The 21,536-nt window shown below is 37.0% G+C and overlaps 1 protein-coding gene across 16 annotated transcripts in view; it reads right to left on the reverse strand.

Moving 5' to 3' along the window:
• Slc4a10 (solute carrier family 4 member 10) overlaps nucleotides 1-21,536 on the reverse strand; it is a 458,674-nt gene that overhangs the window by 104,884 nt on the left and 332,254 nt on the right. For all 16 annotated transcript variants that reach the window (XM_085834843.1, XM_085834838.1, XM_085834841.1 and 13 more), the window contains one exon: nucleotides 8,697-8,835. In XM_085834843.1, coding sequence (XP_085690969.1) covers nucleotides 8,697-8,835 — 139 coding nt within the window. The remainder of the gene's footprint in view (nucleotides 1-8,696; nucleotides 8,836-21,536) is intronic.

Below are 21,536 nucleotides of genomic sequence, written 5' to 3' on the forward strand. Positions count from 1 at the left end.
AAATGAAAGAGATTTACTTTAACTAATTTAAGGCACAGTTATCTCATCTACCAACCCTCCTTTCTTGCTAACTAGGAACATGTGTCCTGTAGCCAGGAGAGGACAGATGTCTCGACCATTTAACAGGGATGGGTGCACTTTTATTCCATTATCAGTGTTTTCAATGTACAAAAGCAAAATTATGCCACAGTCTTGTGGAGATGATCTTAGAATGCTCTTCTGTTGCTAAATAAAGATGATCACATGTATTTTTGAAAAGTCTGAATTTTGTTTTTTGTTTGTATTTTGGTTTTTGTATCATTTTGTTTGGTTTTTGTTATTTTTGATATTTTTGTTATTGTTGTTTGGAGGGGGATGTTGGACTATTTTCATTAAGTAACCCTAGTTTGCCTGAAACTTACTATGTAGACCAGATTGACCTCAAGCTTACAGAGATCAAACTATTTCTCTCTGGAATTAAAGGTGTATACCACCAAGTCGAGCTATATTATTGTTTTTGATGCAGTTGGAAAGATGTAAAATTTATTAATTCATGAAAAAAGTTTTCATTAAAGGCAGTAACAACAAAATAGCACACTGTCAATTTTAATCATTCAAACAAACAAAAACAAGACATGCGGTGTAAATGGAATAATAGCTCATAGGAAAAATAAAACATAAAATATGTAAAATCTCATATAAAATTAAAATATGATATGTTTTATTATAAAGTAAAAAAACAGCATGAGCTATGATTTTGGGGAAGAAAGCTTTCACACAGTCTTGGATGGTTAAATTTATCAAATTTATAACAGTAATTTTGTAATTACTGAAATAATTGGTGAAAGAAAAATGAGCTATATTTTGGCACGTAAAATTCTACTGTAAAAAATTTACCCTATATAAATAACTACAATATAATATTACGATGTAAAACTACAAAATATGTGTATAAATAATCATTATCACAGATTTTGGGGAAAAGAAACAAACATGAATGTTTATCCAGTCTGGATAATTAATTACATTATTTAGTTTAATGCCATAATTTAAAAGATAGTATAAATTTTGCATGGCTAATATAAAAAAATATAAGCATATAAAATAAAAAGCAAAGTAAACACTATAATATATAAACTGAAAAGAGAAAATAATTTGTATGAAATTTAGTGGAGGAGGGGGCGAAGATTCATGAGGAATTCTTTTTTTTTTTTTTTAATATTTTTATTACATATTTTCCTCAATTACATTTCCAATACTATCCCAAAAGTCCCCCATAGCGCCCCCCACTTCCCTACCCACCCATTCCCATTCTTTTGGCCCTGGCATTCCCCTATATTGGGGCATATAAAGTTTGCAAGTCCAATGGGCCTCTCTTTCCATTGATGGCCGACTAGGCCATCTTTCGATACATATGCAGCTAGAGACAAGAGCTCCAGGGTTCTGGTTAGTACATCATGTTGTTCCAACAATAGGGTTGCAGATCCCTTTAGCTCCTTGGGTACTTTCTCTAGCTTCTCCATTGGGAGCCCTGTGATACATCCAATAGCTGACTGTGAACATCCACTCCTGTGTTTGCTAGGCCCCGGCATCGTCTCACAAGAGACAGCTATATTTGGGTCCTTTCAGCAAGATCTTGCTAGTGTATGCAATGGTGTCAGCGTTTAGAAGCTGATTATGGGACGGATCCCTGGATACAGCAGTCTCTAAGTGGTCCATCCTTTCATCACAGCTACGAACTTTGTCTCTGTAACTCCTTCCCTGGGTGTTTTGTTCCCAATTCTAAGAAGGTGCACAGTGTCCACACTTTGGTCTTCATTCTTCTTGAGTTTCATGCGTTTATCAAATTGTATCTTATATCTTGGGTATCCTAAGTTTTGGGCTAATATCCACTTATCAATGAATACATATTGTGTGAGTTCTTTTGTGATTGTGTTACTTCACTCAAGATGATGCCCTCCAGGTCCATCCATTTGGCTAGGAATTTCATAAATTCATTCTTTTTAATAGCTGAGTAGTACTCCATTGTGTAAATGTACCATAATTTCTGTATCCATTCCTCTGTTGAGGGACATCTGGGTTCTTTCCAGCTTCTGGCTATTATAAATAGGGCTGCTATGAACATAGTGGAGCATGTGTCCTTTTTACTGGTTGGGACATCTTCTGGATATATGCCCAGGAGAGGTATTGCTGGATCCTCCGGTAGTACTATGTCCAATTTTCTGAGGAACCGCCAGACTGATTTCCAGAGTGGTTGTACAAGCTTGCAATCCCACCAACAATGGAGGAGTGTTCCTCTTTCTCCACATCCTCGCCAGCATCTGCTGTCACCTGAATTTTTGATCTTAGCCATTCTGACTGGTGTGAGGTGGAATCTCAGGGTTGTTTTGATTTGCATTTCCCTGATGATTAAGGATGTTGAACATTTTTTCAGGTGCTTCTCTGCCATTCGGTATTCCTCAGGTGAGAATTCTTTGTTCAGTTCTGAGCCCCATTTTTTAATGGGGTTATTTGACTTTCTGGAGTCCACCTTCTTGAGTTCTTTATATATATTGGATATTAGTCCCTTATCTGATTTAGGATAGGTGAAGATCCTTTCCCAATCTGTTGGTGGTTTTTTTGTCTTATTGATGGTGTCTTTAGCCTTGCAGAAGCTTTGTAGTTTCATGAGGTCCCACTTGTCAATTCTCGATCTTACAGCACAAGCCATTACTGTTCTATTCAGGAATTTTTCCCCTGTGCCCATATCTTCAAGGCTTTTCCCCACTTTCTCCTCTATAAGTTTCAGTGTCTCTGGTTTTATGTGAAGTTCCTTGATCCACTTAGACTTGACCTTAGTACAAGGAGATAGGAATGGATCGATTCGCATTCTTCTACATGTTAACAACCAGTTGTGCCAGCACCATTTGTTGAAAATGCTGTCTTTCTGCCACTGGATGTTTTTAGCTCCCTTGTCGAAGATCAAGTGACCATAGGTGTGTGGGTTCATTTCTGGGTCTTCAATTCTATTCCATTGGTCTATTTGTCTGTCACTATACCAGTACCATGCAGTTTTTATCACAATTGCTCTGTAGTAGAGCTTTAGGTCCGGCATGGTGATTCCACCAGAGGTTCTTTTATCCTTGAGAAGAGTTTTTGCTATCCTAGGTTTTTTGTTATTCCAGATGAATTTGCAGATTGCACTTTCTAATTCGTTGAAGAATTGATTTGGAATTTTGATGGGGATTGCATTGAATCTGTAGATTGCTTTTGGCAAGATAGCCATTTTTACAATGTTGATCCTGCCAATCCATGAGCATGGGAGATCTTTCCATCTTCTGAGATCTTCTATAATTTCTTTCTTCAGAGACTTGAAGTTTTTATTATACAGATCTTTCACTTCCTTAGTTAGAGTCACGCCAAGATATTTTATATTATTTGTGACTATTGAGAAGGGTGTTGTTTCCCTAATTTCTTTCTCAGCCTGTTTATTCTTTGTGTAGAGAAAGGCCATTGATTTGTTTGAGTTAATTTTATATCCAGCTACTTCACCGAAGCTGTTTATCAGGCTTAGGAGTTCTCTGGTGGAATTTTTAGGGTCACTTAGATATACTATCATATCATCTGCAAAAAGTGATATTTTGACTTCATCTTTTCCAATTTGTATCCCTTTGATCTCCTTTTGTTGTCGAATTGCTCTGGCTAGGACATCAAGTACAATGTTGAATAGGTATGGAGAAAGTGGACAGCCTTGTCTAGTCCCTGATTTTAGAGGGATTGCTTCAAGCTTCTCACCATTTACTTTGATGTTGGCTTCTGGTTTGCTGTAGATTGCTTTTATCATGTTTAGGTATGGGCCTTGAATTCCTGATCTTTCCAAGACTTTTATCATGAATGGGTGTTGGATCTTGTCAAATGCTTTTTCCGCATCTAAGGAGATGACCATGTGGTTTTTGTCTTTGAGTTTGTTTATATACTGGATTACGTTGATGGATTTCCGTATATTGAACCATCCCTGCATCCCTGGGATGAAACCTACTTGGTCAGGATGGATGATTGTTTTGATGTGTTCTTGGATTCGGTTAGCAAGAACTTTATTGAGGATTTTTGCATCAATATTCATAAGGGATATTGGTCTGAAGTTTTCTATCTTTGTTGGGTCTTTTTGTGGTTTAGGTATCAGAGTAATTGTGGCTTCATAGAATGAGATGGGTAGAGTACCTTCTGTTTCTATTTTGTGGAATAGTTTGTGAAGAACTGGGATTAGATCTTCTTTGAAGGTCTGATAGAACTCTGCACTAAACCCATCTGGTCCTGGGCTTTTTTTAGTTGGGAGACTATTAATGACTGCTTCTATTTCTTTGGGGGATATAGGGCTGTTTAGATCATTAACCTGATCTTGATTCAACTTTGGTACCTGGTATCTGTCTAGGAACTTCTCCATTTCATCCAGGTTCTCCAGTTTTGTTGAGTATAGCCTTTGGTAGAAGGATCTGATGGTGTTTTGGATGTCTTCAGGATCTGTTGTTATGTCTCCTTTTTCATTTCTGATTTTGTTAATTAGGATGCTTTCCCTGTGCCCTCTAGTGAGTCTGGCTAAGGGTTTATCTATCTTGTTGATTTTCTCAAAGAACCAGCTCCTTGATTGGTTGATTCTTTGAATAGTTCTTCTTGTTTCCACTTGGTTGATTTCGCCCCTGAGTTTGATTATTTCCTGCCGTCTATTCCTCTTGGGTGAATTTGCTTCCTTTTGTTCTAGTGCTTTTAGGTATGTTGTCAAGCTGCTAATGTGTGCTCTCTCTAGTTTCCTTTTGGAGGCACTCAGAGCTATGAGTTTTCCTCTTAGAAATGCTTTCATTGTGTCCCATAAGTTTGGGTATGTTGTGGCTTCATTTTCATTGAACTCTAAAAAGTCCTTAATTTCTTTCTTTATTCCTTCCTTGACCAAGGTATCATTGAGAAGAGTGTTGTTCAGTTTCCACGTGAAGGTTGGCTTTCTATTATTTATTTTGTTATTGAAGATCAGCCTTAGTCCATGGTGATCTGATAGGATGCATGGGACAATTTCAATATTTTTGTATCTGTTGAGGCCTGTTTTGTGACCAATTATGTGGTCAATTTTGGAGAAAGTACCATGAGGTGCTGAGAAGAAGGTATATCCTTTTGTTTTAGGATAGAATGTTCTGTACATATCTGCCAGATCCATTTGATTCATAACTTCTGTTAGTTTCACTGTGTCCCTGTTTAGTTTCTGTTTCCATGATCTGTCCATTGGTGAAAGTGGTGTGTTGAAGTCTCCCACTATTATTGTATGAGGTGCAATGTGTGCTTTGAGATTTACTAAAGTTTCTTTAATGAATGTGGCTGCCTTTGTATTTGGAGCATAGATATTCAGGATTGATAGTTCCTCTTGGAGGATTTTACCTTTGATGAGTATGAAGTGTCCCTCCCTGTCTTTTTTAATGACTTTGGGTTGGAAGTCAATCTTATCAGATATTAGAATGGCTACTCCAGCTTGTTTCTTCATGCCATTTGCTTGGAAAATTGTTTTCCAGCCTTTCATTCTGAGGTAGTGTCTATCTTTTTCTCTGAGATGAGTTTCCTGTAAGCAGCAAAATGTTGGGTCTTGTTTGTGTAGCCAGTTTGTTAGTCTATGTCTTTTTATCGGGGAGTTGAGTCCATTGATATTAAGAGATATTAAGGAAAAGTAATTGTTGTTTCCTGTTATTTTTGTTGTTAAAGTTGGCTTTCTGTTCTTGTGGCTGTCTTCTTTTAGGTTTGTTGAGGGATTACCTTCTTGTAGTTTCTAGGGCCTGGTTCCTGTCCTTGTATTGTTTTTTTTTCTGTTATTATCCTTTGAAGGGCTGGATTCGTGGAGAGATAATGTGTGAATTTGGTTTTGTCGTGGAATACTTTGGTTTCTCCATCTATGTTAATTGAGAGTTTGGCTGGGTATAGTAGCCTGGGCTGGATTTTGTGTTCTTTTAGTGTCTGTATAACATCCGTCCAGGATCTTCTGGCTTTCATAGTCTCTGGTGAAAAATCTGGTGTAATTCTGATAGGCTTGCCTTTATATGTTACTTGGCCTTTTTCTCTTACGGCTTTTAGTATTCTATCTTTATTTAGAGCATTTGTTGTTCTGATTATTATGTGTCGGGAGGTATTTCTTTTCTGGTCCAGTCTATTTGGAGTTCTGTAGGCTTCTTGTATGTTCATGGGCATCTCTTTCTTTAGATTTTCTGACTGGAAGAGGCTTGTGGCCCTATGTAGGCCGGATTTCTCTCTCCTCAACCAGAGCAGTCTCAGGTCCCGCATGATTGGACTGGAGCAGAAGCTGTGTTCCACTCACCAGCAGTCCCAAAATCCTGCGGCGGGGGTCGTGGGTAGCTGGCGGGTGTCAGGCAACCCTGAGCTCCCGCTACCCTGGTGCTGATCCAGCCGGATGAGGCCTGTGGTCCTACTCAGGCCGGTTTCTGCTTCCCTAACTAATGCAGTCTCAGGTCCCGCGCAATTGGATTGGAGCAGAAGCTGTGCTCCACTCACCAGAAGTCTTAAGATCCTGTGGCGGGTGTTGTGGGTAGCTGGCGAGTGTCAGCAGACCCTGCGCCCCAGCTGCCCAGGTGCTTTTTCTCGAGGAATTCTTAATAGTGGTACCCCTTGAAGAAGGAAGTATAAATCAAGATAGAAGAATGATTTTGTCTACTATTTCATACTTTTTGAATTTTCTAATACTAGCATGTTTTGGGTTTTGTTCAGTTGCTTGTTTGTTATTTTAACAGGAATTACCTAGAAAATAATTTTTCCTTTAAATTAATTCATTATAGCCTTGTATGGTGGTACACACCTTGAACTTCAGACTTGGGAGGCAGAGACAGGTAAATCTCTGAGTTTGAGGCCAGTTTTGTCTACGAAGTGGATTCCATGATAGCCACAGAGAAACCCTGCCTCAAAAAATAAATTACTTCACTATTTTAAATAAAATTATCAACTTAGACTACTCAAAAATATCCAGTAAGTGAGACTGGTCAGAAGTTCTTTTTCTTTGTTGGGTCTTTGTGTTGTTCAGGTATCAGAGTAACTGTGACTTCATAGAATGAATTATGTAGTGTTCCTTCTGTCTCTATTTTAAGGAATAGTTTGAGGAGTGTTAGTATTAGCTTTTCTTTGAAGGGTTGATAGAATTCAATTCAGCACTAAAACCTTCTGACCCTGGGATTTTTTTTGGGGGGGGGGGGGGGGGCTGGGAGGTTCTTTTGTTCTGCGCCCCCCCCCCACACACACACACAAGTTCAACATCTTTAATCAAGGACAAACTAGCACATTGGTGTCTACAAAACTAGTACAAACTCTGTTTTTCAAAGATACTAATAAAAAATGTAAAAGGAAGGCCATGCAATGAGATAAAACATTCACTATACATATATAAAAGCATATAAATGTACATACAGATATGTTATAAAGAATTTTCCTCTCAAGATGTAAGGAACTAAAATAGATTAAAATATATAATTGAAAAAGGAAAAAGTTGAAACAAGTAGCAATGGCTATCCTATTGGTTGGGAGGTTTTTAATGACTTCTATTTCCTCAGGGGATATTGGGCCTGTTTAGATAGTTTACCTGCTCTTGATTAATTTTGGTATGTGGTATCTGTTGAGAAAATCATCCAAACTGAGAAAATTAAAAAAACCATCAGAACCTACTACAAAAACCTAAACTCTACAAAACTGGAAAATCTAGATGAAATGGATGAGGTGTGTCAAGATTCGCTAAATAAAGTTCAGTTATATAGCAATTAGGTATTTTAAATGATTGCATAAATTTATGTTGCTGATACAAAAATGCAGAACTTAAGACTGAATGCCTAGTATATAAAAAAAACCTACATTTTAGATAGAGCTCAGGTGAGTCACATTCATATAAAGACCTTAATCGCAGTAGACCAAGGGCAACCCTGGGTCTTTGCAGTTACTATGCATCCATCAGTCACAGTATTCATGGCAAAACATTTACACTATGTGGCTCTGTCTAGACTGCATATTTTGAAGGCAAGATCTAATGCTTTTGCTGCTGCTATTCTACTTACCATTTATTTAATTGACACTTCATAAATTATTAAATAATAAATAAATGTAAGAAAGCACAAGTTAGTGAAAGGTATAAAATTTAACTCATTGATTTTTATAATAATTCATAATCATATGGGACAACTAAAATATTAATTATGAATATAGAAAATATTTTTAAAAGATATTTTTAAAACATCCAACTTAATAAATCTTATGCTAGAGAAGCAACATAAAATATTTTTATTCTTTACCAAACACTAAATTAAATTGAGAACTATAACAAAATTCTTTTTCATGATTTTTTTTTCCAAAAAAGCCCACAGTGAAATTAGCACATGATAACACCAATTTGGGTATAAGTCAACAGCTGAAAAGTTAGAAACTCATTACTGTTGATTTCCATTGTTTCGTTGCTGGTATACAAACCATGTTACTGTTTATCTTGAAGGCTGCAGCTGTAGCTGGCTCTGCATCACTGTTTAATTACTGCCTTCAGATTTCATTCTGACCCATATACCATTACAGGATCTGCCCAGGCCAGATGAGCAAATTCAGAAAGCTGCAAAAACCCTAGATGTTTGCAGAATCGTTGCACTGGGACTAGATCATCATTCTTCTAATGACCTAGATAAAATAAAAATATTCTTTCACTGTTCAACCGACATCTTTACCTGGCTGTCTCTCGCCACTCAGCGTCTTCCCCTTCACGCCAGCAAATCTCATCCAGCTCTGTGAAAAGGTCATGAGGGATGTGCTCCTCGTCATCGTCCTCAGTTCCAAGAATAAACTGCACCCTCTGCGATGGGGTGTCTGTAAGAAATCATATAGGAGGACATCTGTTTATCATAGCGACAAGCTTTAAATGCCCCAGCAAATACCTCTGGCACAATGCCAATCTCACACTCCTTGTATTCTTCACCTGAGCATTCAGCCAATCTTATCATAATACTAATATAATTTTGAACCACAAATATATTAGTATATTTCTTTGTGTGTGTGTGTGTATACACATACATACAGAGAAAGCCTATGAAGAAAATTTGTCTATATAATAGATGGCACGATTTATCTACAAAGAAAATATCCCATGATACCTAAAAAGAAAGAAAAAAATCTAGAGACATATATAGCAAGGTTATAGGGTATAAGCTTATACTCAGATCATTGTTATACATTATAATATACAATTTCACAATAAAAAGCCACACTGGCTTCAACATATTGAATGTTTAGGTATAAATTATGGACACAGATGGCATGTATTCTGTAGACTATAAAATTTCACTAAATAAATGATACAAACTAAATATGTGCTAAAGCTCCATTTCCAAAGGTTTGGAATCCATGGTGAAAGTAAGAATGTAAGGAGGGAGTGAGCAAGGCAGAATTGATAAACCTGCATATAGAAGTCTTAAGATGGGATCAATGGATCATTACATGAAACTACAGTAAACAGGAAATAGCCAGTATGTGAATTGCTTGAATTAGAAAAGACCATAAAGGGATGAATGAAAGACCAACCACAGCATAGTTCATGAGGCTGGGGTAAATGGAATTAGTGAGGAGGAAGCAAAGCTGAGTAAACCAACCTACAAGCCATTCCTCCTAGAAACAAAGGCTGCATTACTTGAGGCAAAGAGAGAAGCAGCATTCTTTGATATACTGGCTCATACAAGCCATTAAGGACACTGGGTTAGCTCCTTCTGAAATCTCCATGAGGAACAGCTACCACATGATAAAAGACAAACATTACTGACAAAGCTAGGCATTGGGAGACAGTGTTGCCACCTGGTTCAAGAGGAAAGGCAAATATAACCGAATAAAACAGGTATGATTGAGGCAATGTTTGATGACCAGTTCATGAGCAAAGACAAGCATTCCTGAGAAAACGAGGTATGCAAAGGCTGTGTTTGAATCATAGGCCATATAAGACTAGACTCACAGGAGAGTTAAGAAAAAGGTTGCTCCATCAGAGATGTTGGAACTAATATGGAACTTTAGTGGTTTTGCTGAGCTCTGTGGAGGGATATGATCTCTAAGCAGTAAGAGAGATGTCAGACTAGCACCACAAAACTGGCACAGAAGTTGGATTTATAAAGTACTAAAGCACATACCTGATGTTAACAAAGGAAAGAGCAGACAAAATGGACTATCCAGTCTACAAGGAAGAAAATTAACACAATGCCAAAACATTCCATTAGTGAGTTTTTGGAAGGCTTTAAACTCTGAGCAAAAAGTTGGTGGAAGAAAAGATATGAGGTGAAGAGCTATCCCATAGCATATGTAGTATGAACTGTACTGAGGACGAAATGTTTTGTTTGGCCTAGAACCTTTCAGAACCCGGGTACAGCTGATGGGAAAACAAACACCTTGGTTCTGATCCAGATCCTACTATAGTTAAAATCCTAGCAGCAGCCATGGTGGGCTAAAATCAGCCCTGGGGCCAAAACAAGTCAAAAAGCATAAGCCAGCCCTCCCAAGACTGCATAGGGAAATGCTTAGGGACCTACCTCAGGAGGAGCACCCCAGAATGAAACTATGTGCTCGTGGGAAATGTCAATGTAGAGAGGTGCTGTACTGTTCTTTTGTTTAACTATGTAACTATATGGGAGCCCCCAAACATTCCTTAACTGTATCACTTGTAAGGAATGGTAGTGGCATTTAGGGGTCTTGCCCACACTTGATAAAAAGTTGCCATTCTACAATGTAAACCCTGAGGGTCTTAAATGTTTGTAAAAAGTATCTGGAAGAATAGTAAAGACTACAGTGAAAGAATTTATACAAAGGCATCTTGCATGATTGAAAGGGCATAAAATGTTGTTGGATGGAAACCCTATACCTGCCTCTGATTCTAGGAAAATGAGGGCTGGAAACACAGACATTGGCGGCATTTAACTAGTAAGTTCTATTACAATGGTTGTGTAGTGATTTAAATGAGAAATGTCTCCCATAGGCTCATATGTTTGAAAACTTGGTTCCTGATTGGTGGCACTATTTGGAGAGGTTATGAACCTGTAGGAGGTGGAGCCTTAATGGAACAAGTACTTCACTGTGGGTGGGTTTTGAGAGTTCACAGCCTTACCCAATTCCAGATTGTACTCTCAGCTTTTTATTTGTCTTTGACGATGTGAATGTTTAGCCTCCTGCTCGGACTCCATCTCACTCATAACATTATGAACTCATTCCTGAACCTTTAAGTCAAGATACAATTTACTGTTCAAGTCACTTTTGGTCATGTTGCTTTAACACAGCAAAAAAAAGTAACTAATTCAGGGTGATAATTACAAAATTGAAGAGTGGAGACAGAATACATTTCAACATTGGGAGAATGAACAGAGAAAAGGAGTAGTTTGGGAGCAGAAAGGGGATTTTTAAATTAGATGGACAGTAGATATTGGAATTGATGTTGAGCAAATGCATAATGAGCATCTTCCTCTTTATAGGTACCATTGTATGCACTAAGTCAGAGAAATATAAGAGAAGAATCTCTGTCCTCTTGCGGTTTCCATCCATTGGGAAAAATGGTATAATGGAATAAATCAGAAGGGAATTTAGAAACAAGTAAAAAGTCAGTAATGCAGATGGTTGAATGATGGTCAATGGTTAGGGTAGCAGCATACAGAGCTTCTAATTGTAAGCTCTCTCCACTTGTCACATAAACTGAATTTTCAAAAAAATAACTAACTATAAAAAGTCAATTTAGATAATTATACCATTTGAATCATAACTAGAAATTTAATTAGCAAACTCGTAACTGGATTATTACTCATGTTCTTCATGTTTCCTTATTACTCATATACTGACTATTTAGACAGGTTCTTACAGACATTGGTTCTAAACCTCAGAGAAAACATTCTTGTTTGTATAACCTATGATCATTCCCTATTTGAGGCCCTTTCTGTAGAGTTGTTAAAAATATACTGATAAATATATTTCTCATGTCAGCATAGCAAGTGTAATAGTAGAGGTGAGTTGGGGATTTTCCATTTCAATGTGTGATTTTATTGCCAAGAATACACTTCTACTGACTATGGTAGGTACTGACTTAAGGAAGAGATCCACAGTTTATTTACCATGATGTATCTCAGTATTATAGAAATTTTCATCTTCTTTATCCTTGCTATGCATAAGAGTTGCCAGTATTCAGATAACTCATGTTTTGATATAACAAAATAATAACAAAAATGATAATTACCCTTCAAATTCATGTCTTTATAATAATTTTTATTTTGGTTGAATTTTAACATATTCTCTTGTTATTTTAGTATAACAACTGAATGAGAATGATTTCATACTATTAATGTTAATTCATAAGTATGGGTAATAGTGATACAATGAATTTTCAACTAAACCACCAAAAACTGACAGATATTTCTCACCAAAGAAGGTGTAAGAGAATATGAAGTATTTACAAACTGTTTCCCTGAAAATTTAGTTAAATTCTCCCCATGCTTACCCTCATATACACCAAGACGGGAGTGACAACAGATGGAGGCAGTACACATGCACTCTAGCATATTCTCCAAATAGACCTGTGATGTGAGTCTCAAACCCCTCATCCCTAAGTAATAAAATGATTGATCCTTTCTTTGTAACTGCAAATTTTGCAGCCTGCCAGTAAAAGACATGACTGAGAAAAAATACATTGCTTGCTTATACTTTGTTAATCTATAATAAGTTACTTAAAAATAAATTTATGTGGATCCTTGGGAATAATTTACTTTTTTAACCTATAGTATGTAAAATGTTTAATCATGTAAAGAAATTTGGGAACATGCTGTTTTTTTTTTTACTTGTAATTATTCATTTAAAAATAGAATGTAATGACATTGCAATTTTTATACTACTTGAGAGATTTTGCTGGGGGATATAAGCTATAGAAGAGAAGTTTTGCTCCCTCAGAGAAAAGTCTGCTGAGTGATTAGTTACTGATACCATACATCCCCTCAGTACATTACCTCTCAAAGCTGGCCTGGTAAATTCTGGGATAGAATCTCTAGGAAAGAATGAGGAAACTCAGTTTTTTTTTTTCTTTTAGCTAAACCTAGAAAATGTGGCATCATTTTGTAACAATAGCAGTTCAGAAAGAGCCTTCCTGCTTCTTCGTTCCCATGAATTGGACTCATTTCCTACCCTACAAATCAACAGAATTCAAAAAGTGGCTGGAAGATGATAAAGTATTTGAAGTAAGGAAAGGGTGTTCAAGGTAGGGAAATTCTAAAGCAACTTCTCTTTCTTCAACGTCAAGAGGCTCTTACCTACATAAGGGGGAACAACTTCACGGTCAACCCAATTTCAGACTATACTTTCTGATTCTGTTACATCAGACTAGATTTTCTGATCCCTGTTTCATTCTTCCAAGCACTGGAATTACAGAAGTTACCATTAAATTTGGCTCAGAGTTCCCTCACATTCATCAAACCTTAGCCTTTAATTTCATTGAATATAGTAGTTGCTTATACTAATTCTATAAAGTGAAAAGAGAGAAAACTGATTTTAAATATAAATTTCTGTGGTTCACATATTTTCAAATTCTATTACATATATCACAATATAGTCAATAAAGCACTGATATTAATTGGTGTTAAACAATGTATATCACAAGAAACTATAAAAGATTAATTTCTTTTTAAGTGTTCATTATTCTCAGCAAGATTCAGCAATATGTCATATGTAATTTTAAATGTTCAACATACAATAAATTAGAAAAAGAAAGTACATTTATACTACATTTTGGTTTTGGACATTGGCCAGGTATTGTGGATACCAATATTGCTGCTAAATATTACTAGCAAATATTTTAAGCAATCTGTGAAACTACACTATATGTAAGGCGAGCAATAATTGGGTCAATAACTAAATCTCATGGTTCACTATTTTGTCAAAAGAAGATGCTTACTTAATAAATAAGGCATGTTTTCTAAAAATAAGACTGATGAATTCCTTTTTAAAAAGAGAAAAGAAAAAATGTATACTTAATGGTGTACTACATGAATTTCTTAACCACTCCATCTGAGATAAGGGTCTTGTGCTATCTTATCTTACAAAAATACTATCTCAGAGAGAGTTATCTTATATTTTCCAACCTGATCTCACCAAGTAAATTGTTTCTAGTTGGTTTTCTAATTCTTGCTATTTTAGAATTAACAATATATTGAGTAACTATAAATATAACATAAATTGTAGTGCCATGGTTATGCTAAGAAGTGAGTTTAATGTTTTTATTGCATATGTGTACAGTATGAGAAACTGCTAATTTTGTTGTATAAAGGAGAGTATTCAACCTTCCAGTCACTTGTCAAGCACTCTACCTCACCATGGACATGCCTTAAACTGCCATCAACTTAATAACTCTAAATCGTTTTTCTTTTCCTATTTCTAATTATTTCAGTGTACTATTTATCTACAATTTGGGCAGATGAATAATATACATGTATCCACCCTTAAAAATTCAATTGCTAAATACTTGAGACTTGATCTTGAGAATTCTTAGTTTTTCCCCTTATTAAGAAAGCATCAAGATGGGGCAAAGTGTCCACACTTTGGTCTTCGTTCTTCTTGAGTTTCATGCTTTTAGCAAATTGTATCTTATATCTTGGGTATCCTAAGTTTCTGGGCTAATATCCACTTATCAGTGAGTACATATTGTGTGAGTTCCTTTGTGACTGGGTTACCTCACTCAGGATGATGCCCTCCAGGTCCATCCATTTGCCTAGGAATTTCATAAATTCATTCTTTTTAATAGCTCAGTAGTACTCCATTGGACACTTTGCCCCTTCTTAGAATTGGGAACAAAACACCCATGGAAGGAGTTACAGAGACAAAGTTTGGAGCTGTGACGAAAGGATGGACCATCTAGACACTGCCATATCCGGGGATCCATCCCATAATCAGCTTCCAAACGCTGACACCATTGCACACACTAGCAAGATTTTGCTGAAAGGACCCAGATATAGCTGTCTCTTGTGAGACTATGCCAGGGCCTAGCAAACACAGAAGTGGATGCTCCCAGTCAGCTATTGGATGGATCACAGGGCCCCCAATGCAGGAGCTAGAAAAAGTGCCCAAGGAGCTAAAGGGATCTGCAACCCTATAGGTGGAACAACATTATGAACTAACCAGTACCCCGGAGCTCTTGACTAGCTGCATATGTATCAAAAGATGGCCTAATCGGCCATCACTGGAAAGAGAGGTCCATTGGACTTGCAAACTTTATATGCCCCAGTACAGGGGAATGCCAGGGCTAAAAAGTGGGAGTGGGTGGGTAGGGGAGGGGGGAGAAGGGTATGGAGGACTTTTGGGATAGCATTGGAAATGTAAATGAGGAAAACACCTAATAAAATATTTTAAAAAAAGAAAGCATCAAGATGAGTCACTATACACCTCCAAAGTACAAATCACAAAATAAGCAAAAAATAAAGAGGACTTGCGAGTGTGAAATAGAAGACAAGGTATTCAAAAGACTTCTCTAAGACACAATAAAAATAACAATAGCTTAAAATATGATTTTACTAAATGAACATAATCTATTTAATGAATGAGAGCATTTACTTGGGTTCAAAATAACATATGACTTCTTGTCTCTGCTTTTAATTCTGAAAAATAAAACTAATTTATGGGTGTTACGTACTATTCATCAAAGTCTTTTCATGACCACCCAGCAATATTTTAACCTCTTTAAAAGAATTTAGATTACTATAGTGGCTATTCCTGGTTGTCAACTTGACAATATCTGGAATGAACTACAATCCAGAATGGGAAGGCTCACCTGTGATCCTGATCTTGAGGCTGGGGGATACAAGTTTCTGACCTGGATCTTGGCATGGAGATCTTGAGGCATAGTGGCTATGAATCCCAGGAGACTAAGGCAAGGAGATCTTAGAGTTCAAAGCCATACTGGTCTACATAGACAGCCAGGGTTACATAGAGAGCCCTGAGAGAAATAGAAAAAGAGACAGAGACAGAGAGACAGAGAAAATAGTTCCCAAGTTCTATGTATCATATTTTCTATTTTCTCATAGAAAGTATTTGTATGGGCTAGTGAAATGGCTCAGTGGGCAAAGTGTTTAACATGGAAATATAAAGACCCAAGTTCAGAACCAGAAAACTCACATAACTGACATGTGGGAATAGTATCCCACCAGTAAACAAAGTGCTTGGGAGGTGGAGACAAGAGATCCTGAGGGCAAACTGGCTAGCTAGATTGACCAAATTAGCCAACTCTGAGTTCAATGAGAGATTCTACCTCCCAAAACAAGGTGTAAAACAATCAAAGTAGACACATAGCATCAACTCTAGGTTCTGTTGGCCTAGAAGTTTTGGTTTCAGAGGAGAGAATGCTCCTACCAGGAGCCACAACAAACATTCCATTGAACTGGAAGCTCAGACTTCCCCCTGGTCATTTTTGGGCTTCTAATGCCCTTAAACCAACAGGCTAAGAGAGGAATAACAGTGTTAGGAGGGGTGATAGATCCAGATTACCATGGGGAAATTGGATTGCCTCTCCACAATGGAGGTAAGCAGGATTATGTCTGGAGTGCAGGAGATCCCTTAGGGCGTCTCTTAGTACTACCATGTCCTGTGATTAAAGTCAATGGGAAACTACAACAGCCTAATCCAAGCAGGATGACAAATGACACAGACCCATCAGGAATGAAGTTATGGGTGAATGCTCCAGGAAAAGAGCCAAGACCTGCTGAGGTGCTTGCAGAGGGTAGAGGAAATACAGAATGAGGAAGATATAAATACCAGCTCAGAGCACATAACCAGTTGCAGAAAAGAGGATTATAAAATAATATAAATGCTTCTGTTTTATTTTGTTAAGAACACATTTGTCTTTCTTCCAATTTCTTTAACATCAATTGGTATTTAAGTTGAGATACTAAAAGAATGTTCCCAAGGGATATTACCCCATTGTAAATATACAAATATGTTTGCAATTCTATGAGGAATAGTGATATCATGTTAGGCATATTCATGACACTGCTATTGTTTCATGTGGACATGAGATATTATTTGTGTCAAGTTGACAAGGGGTGGATTGTAGTGGATAATACTGGTTGTCAACTTGACTATATTTGGAATGAACTACAATCCAGAATTGGAAGGCTCGCCTTGAGGTTGGGAGACATAAGTTTCTGACCTGGAGCTTGGCATGGAGATCTTGAGACATAGTGGCTATGAATCCCAAGAGACTAAGGCAAGGAGATTTCTGAGTTCAAGGCCATCTGGGACAAAGCAAGTCCTAGATCCAGGCATAGTGGTACACACTTTTAATCTGGGCCACATCTTTTGCTGGAGATCTACGTAAGGACGTTGGAAGAAGGAAGATTCTCTCTTCTTTGCCTGTTTGCTTGTGGGACTAAATAACTGCTAGATCCTTGGACTTCCATTTACAACTGCTGCTGACCATTGTTGGGGAGTTGGACTGTAGACTATAAGTCATAAACAAATTTCTTTACTATATAGACACTATCCATAAGTTCTGTGACTCTAGAGGCCCCTATACAATTATGTTCTAATAGAATTTCTAATGATGTTGTACAATGCCTGTTTGTATCTGCTGAAACTATATACTTTAAAGTACTATTCTATACATTATATAAATCATACTATTATAAAAATGAAAATTTCTCTTAGATTATATAAGTATTTCTCCTCAATGATTGATATTTTATTGATTTTTTGTAGCCTCTGATATCATAGACTACTAAAATCTAAACTGCAGTCACGAATATAACATAAATAAGATATAAAATATAGTATAAACAAAATTAAGAATCTGTGTTTATATTAACTAAAACATGGAGTAAAAGTAAAAACGACAACACAGAGAAAATTTTCAGAAGAATAAGTTCTTATCCTCTGAGTAGTCTTACATGGAATCTGGAGACACACCATTAAGGGAATTAATATCGGGCCAAGGTCCCTTCATTCCTGTCTCACCAAATGTATTCTTTGTCCTACTATAGCCTGCTGTAAGACCCCCTCTTCCCTCCCCTGCCTCCATTTCATGGTGACTCTGCATCTTAGTAGAGACCCAGTTTAGCTCTTCCCAACACCTTATTAACCTTCTCTTCTAGTCCCTCTCCATTTGCTTTAGCCACCAGTACACAGAAGCACTTTCTACCAGAGACCCCCAGTGGCTGTACTAGACTGGTAGTCAAAAGAGATTTCTACCAGGGACCAAACAGTCAACATGTTTTTCTAGGATGCAGAGACTGGCAACAGAAACCAAAGAATGGAGCACACCTACCAGAACAGATAATGCAAAGAAACACCTTAAACATCCTAATTCCAGATGTCAGACAGCAGTGAAAAAACAAGAATGAGAAAACACTAACACAAGGAGGGAAACTATATCCTAGAAAAAGCAAGAAAGTAATCTTTCAACAAACCTAAAAGAAGACAGCCACACACACATAAAACCACCTCTAACAACAAATATAACAGGAAGCAACAATCACTTTTTCCTTGATATCTCTTGATATCAATGGACTCAGTTCCCAATAAAATGGCATAGAGTAAGAGACTGGATACAGAAACAGGACCCAACATTTTGCTGCATATAGGAAATGCACTTCAGTGACAAAGACAGACAATACATCAGATTAAACGTCTGGAAAACCGTAGCCGGGCGTGGTGGCGCATGCCTTTAATCCCAGCACTTGGGAGGCAGAGGCAGGCGGATTTCTGAGTTCGAGGCCAGCCTGGTCTACAGAGTGAGTTCCAGGACAGCCAGGACTACACAGAGAAACCCTGTCTCGAAAAACCAAAAAAAAAAAAAAAGTCTGGAAAACCATTTTTCAAGGAAATGGTCCCAAGAAACAAGCTGGGGTAACCATTCTAATATTAAATAAAATCGACTTTCAACCAAAAGTTATCAAAAAAGATAAGGACAGACACTTCATATTCTACAATGGAAAAATCTACCAAGAAGGACTCTCAATTCTGAACATCTATTGTCCAAATGTAGAGGCACCCACATTCATAATAGAAACTTTACCAAGGCTCAAAGCATTCAATGCACCTCACACAATAATAGTGGGAGACTTAAAAACCACACGCTCAGTAGTGGACAGATCATGGTTAACACAAACTAAACACAGACACTGTGAAACTAACAAAGTTATGAAACAAATGGATTTAACAGATATTAGAGAACATTCCATCCTAAGGCAAAAGAATATACCTTCTTCTCAGCACCTCATGGTACCTTCTCCAAAATTGACCATATAATTGGTCACAAAACAGGCCTCATTTGACAAGAAGATAGAAATAATCCCATGCATCTTATCAGATCACCATAGACTAAGGCTGATCTTCAATAACAACAACAACAACAAAAAACCCAGAAAGCCAACATAAACATGGAAGGTGAACAATGCTCTATTCAAAGATAACTTGGTCAAGGAAGAAATAAAGAAATTAAAGACTTTTTACAATTTAATGAAAGTGAAGGCACATCATACCAAAACTTATGGGACAATATGAAAGCAGTGCTAAAAGGAAAACTCATAGCTCTGAGTGCTTCTAAAAAGAAACTGGAGAGAGAATACACTAGCAGCTAGACAGCACACCTAAAAACTCTAGAAAAAAAGAAGCAAATAACCTAAGAGAAGTAGAAGGTAGAAAATAAACTCAGGGCTGAAATCAACCAAGTAGAAACAAAAAGAACTATACAAAGAATCAACAAAATCAGGAGCTGGTTATTTGAGAAAATCAACAAGATAGATAAACCCTTAGCATGACTAACCAGAGGGCACAGAGACACTATCCAAATTAATAAAATCAGAAATGAAAGGGGAGACATAACAACAGAAACCAAGGAAATTCACAAAACCATCAGATACTACTACAAAAGCGTATATCAACAAAATGGGGAAATTTGGATGAAATGGACAATTTTCTAGACAGATACCAAATACCAAAGTTAAATCAGGGTCAGATAAACCATCTAAACCATTTCATAACCCCAAAAGAAATAGAAGCAGCCATTAAAAGTCTCTCAACTAAAAAAATCCCAGGACAGATGGCTTTAGTGCAGAATTCTATCAAACCTTCAAAGCAGACCTAATACTAATACTCTTCAAACTATTCCACAAAAATAGAAACAGAAGGAACACTACCCAATCCGTTCTACGAAGCCACAATTATGCTTATACCTAAACCACACAAAGACACAACAAAGAAAGAGAACCTCAGACCAATTTCCCTTATGAAACATGGATGAAAAATTATTCAATAAAATTCTTGCAAACAGAAACCAAGAACACATCAAAATGATCATTCAATACGATAAAGTAGGCTTCATCCCAGGGATGCAGGGGTGTTCCAATATATGGAAATCCATAAACGTAGTTCACTATATAAAGAAACTCAAAGGAAAAAAAACCCACAAGATCATCTCATTAGATGCTGAGAAAGCATCTGACAAAATATAACACCCCTTCATGGTAAAAGTCTTACAAAGATCAGGAATTCAAGGCACACCTAAATATAGTAAAAGCAATATACATCAAACCAGTAGTCAACATCAAACTAAATGGACAGAAACTTGAAGCAATCCCATTAAATTCAGACTAGACAAGGCTGCCCACTCTTTCCCTACCTATTCAATATAGTACTTGAAGTTCTAGCTAGAGCAAGTACACAACAAAAGGAGGACAAAGAGATACAAATTGGAAAGGAAGAACGAAAATATCACTATTTGCAGATGATAATAATAGTATACTTAAGTATGACCCCTAAAATTCTACCAGAGAACTCCTAAAGCAGATGAACAACTTCAGCAAAGTGGCTGGATTTAATAATAAAATTAACTCAAGCAAATCAGAGGCCTTCCTCTAATCAAAGGATAAACAGGCTGAGAAAGAAATTATGGAAACATCTTTCACAATAGTCACAAATAATATAAGATATCCTGGTGTGACTCTAAGCAACTGCAAGATCTGTATAACAAGCACTTTAAGTCTCTGAAGAAAGAATTAGAAGATCACAGAAGATGGAAAGATCTCCCATGCTCATGGATTGGCAGGATTAATATAGTAAAAATGGCCATCTTCTCAAAAGCAATCTACAGATTCAATGCAATCTCCATCAAAATTCCAACTCAATTCTTCACAGAGTTAGAAAGGGCAATTTGCAAATTCATCTGGAATATTAAAAAAACCTAGGATAGCAAAAACTATTTTCAACAATAAAAGAACCTCTGGTGGAATCACCATCCCTGACCTCAAACTGTATTACAGAGCACTAGTGATTAAAACTTGTATGTTATTGGTACAGAGACAGGCAAGAAGATCAATGGAATAGAACTGAAGACCCAGAAATGAGCCCACATATGGTCACTTGATCTTTGACAAAGAAGCTAAAACCATCCAGTGGAAAAAAAGACAGCATTTTCAACAATTGGTGCTGGTCCAGCTGGAGGTCAGCATGTATAAGAATGCGAATTGATCCATTCTTATCTCCTTGTACAAAGCTCAAGTCAAAGTGAATCAAGGAGCTCC

This window comes from Mus caroli, unplaced genomic scaffold (assembly GCF_978045245.1).
Source record: "Mus caroli unplaced genomic scaffold, Mus_caroli_1 scaffold_2, whole genome shotgun sequence".
In the NCBI taxonomy this organism is placed as follows: Eukaryota; Metazoa; Chordata; class Mammalia; order Rodentia; family Muridae; genus Mus; species Mus caroli.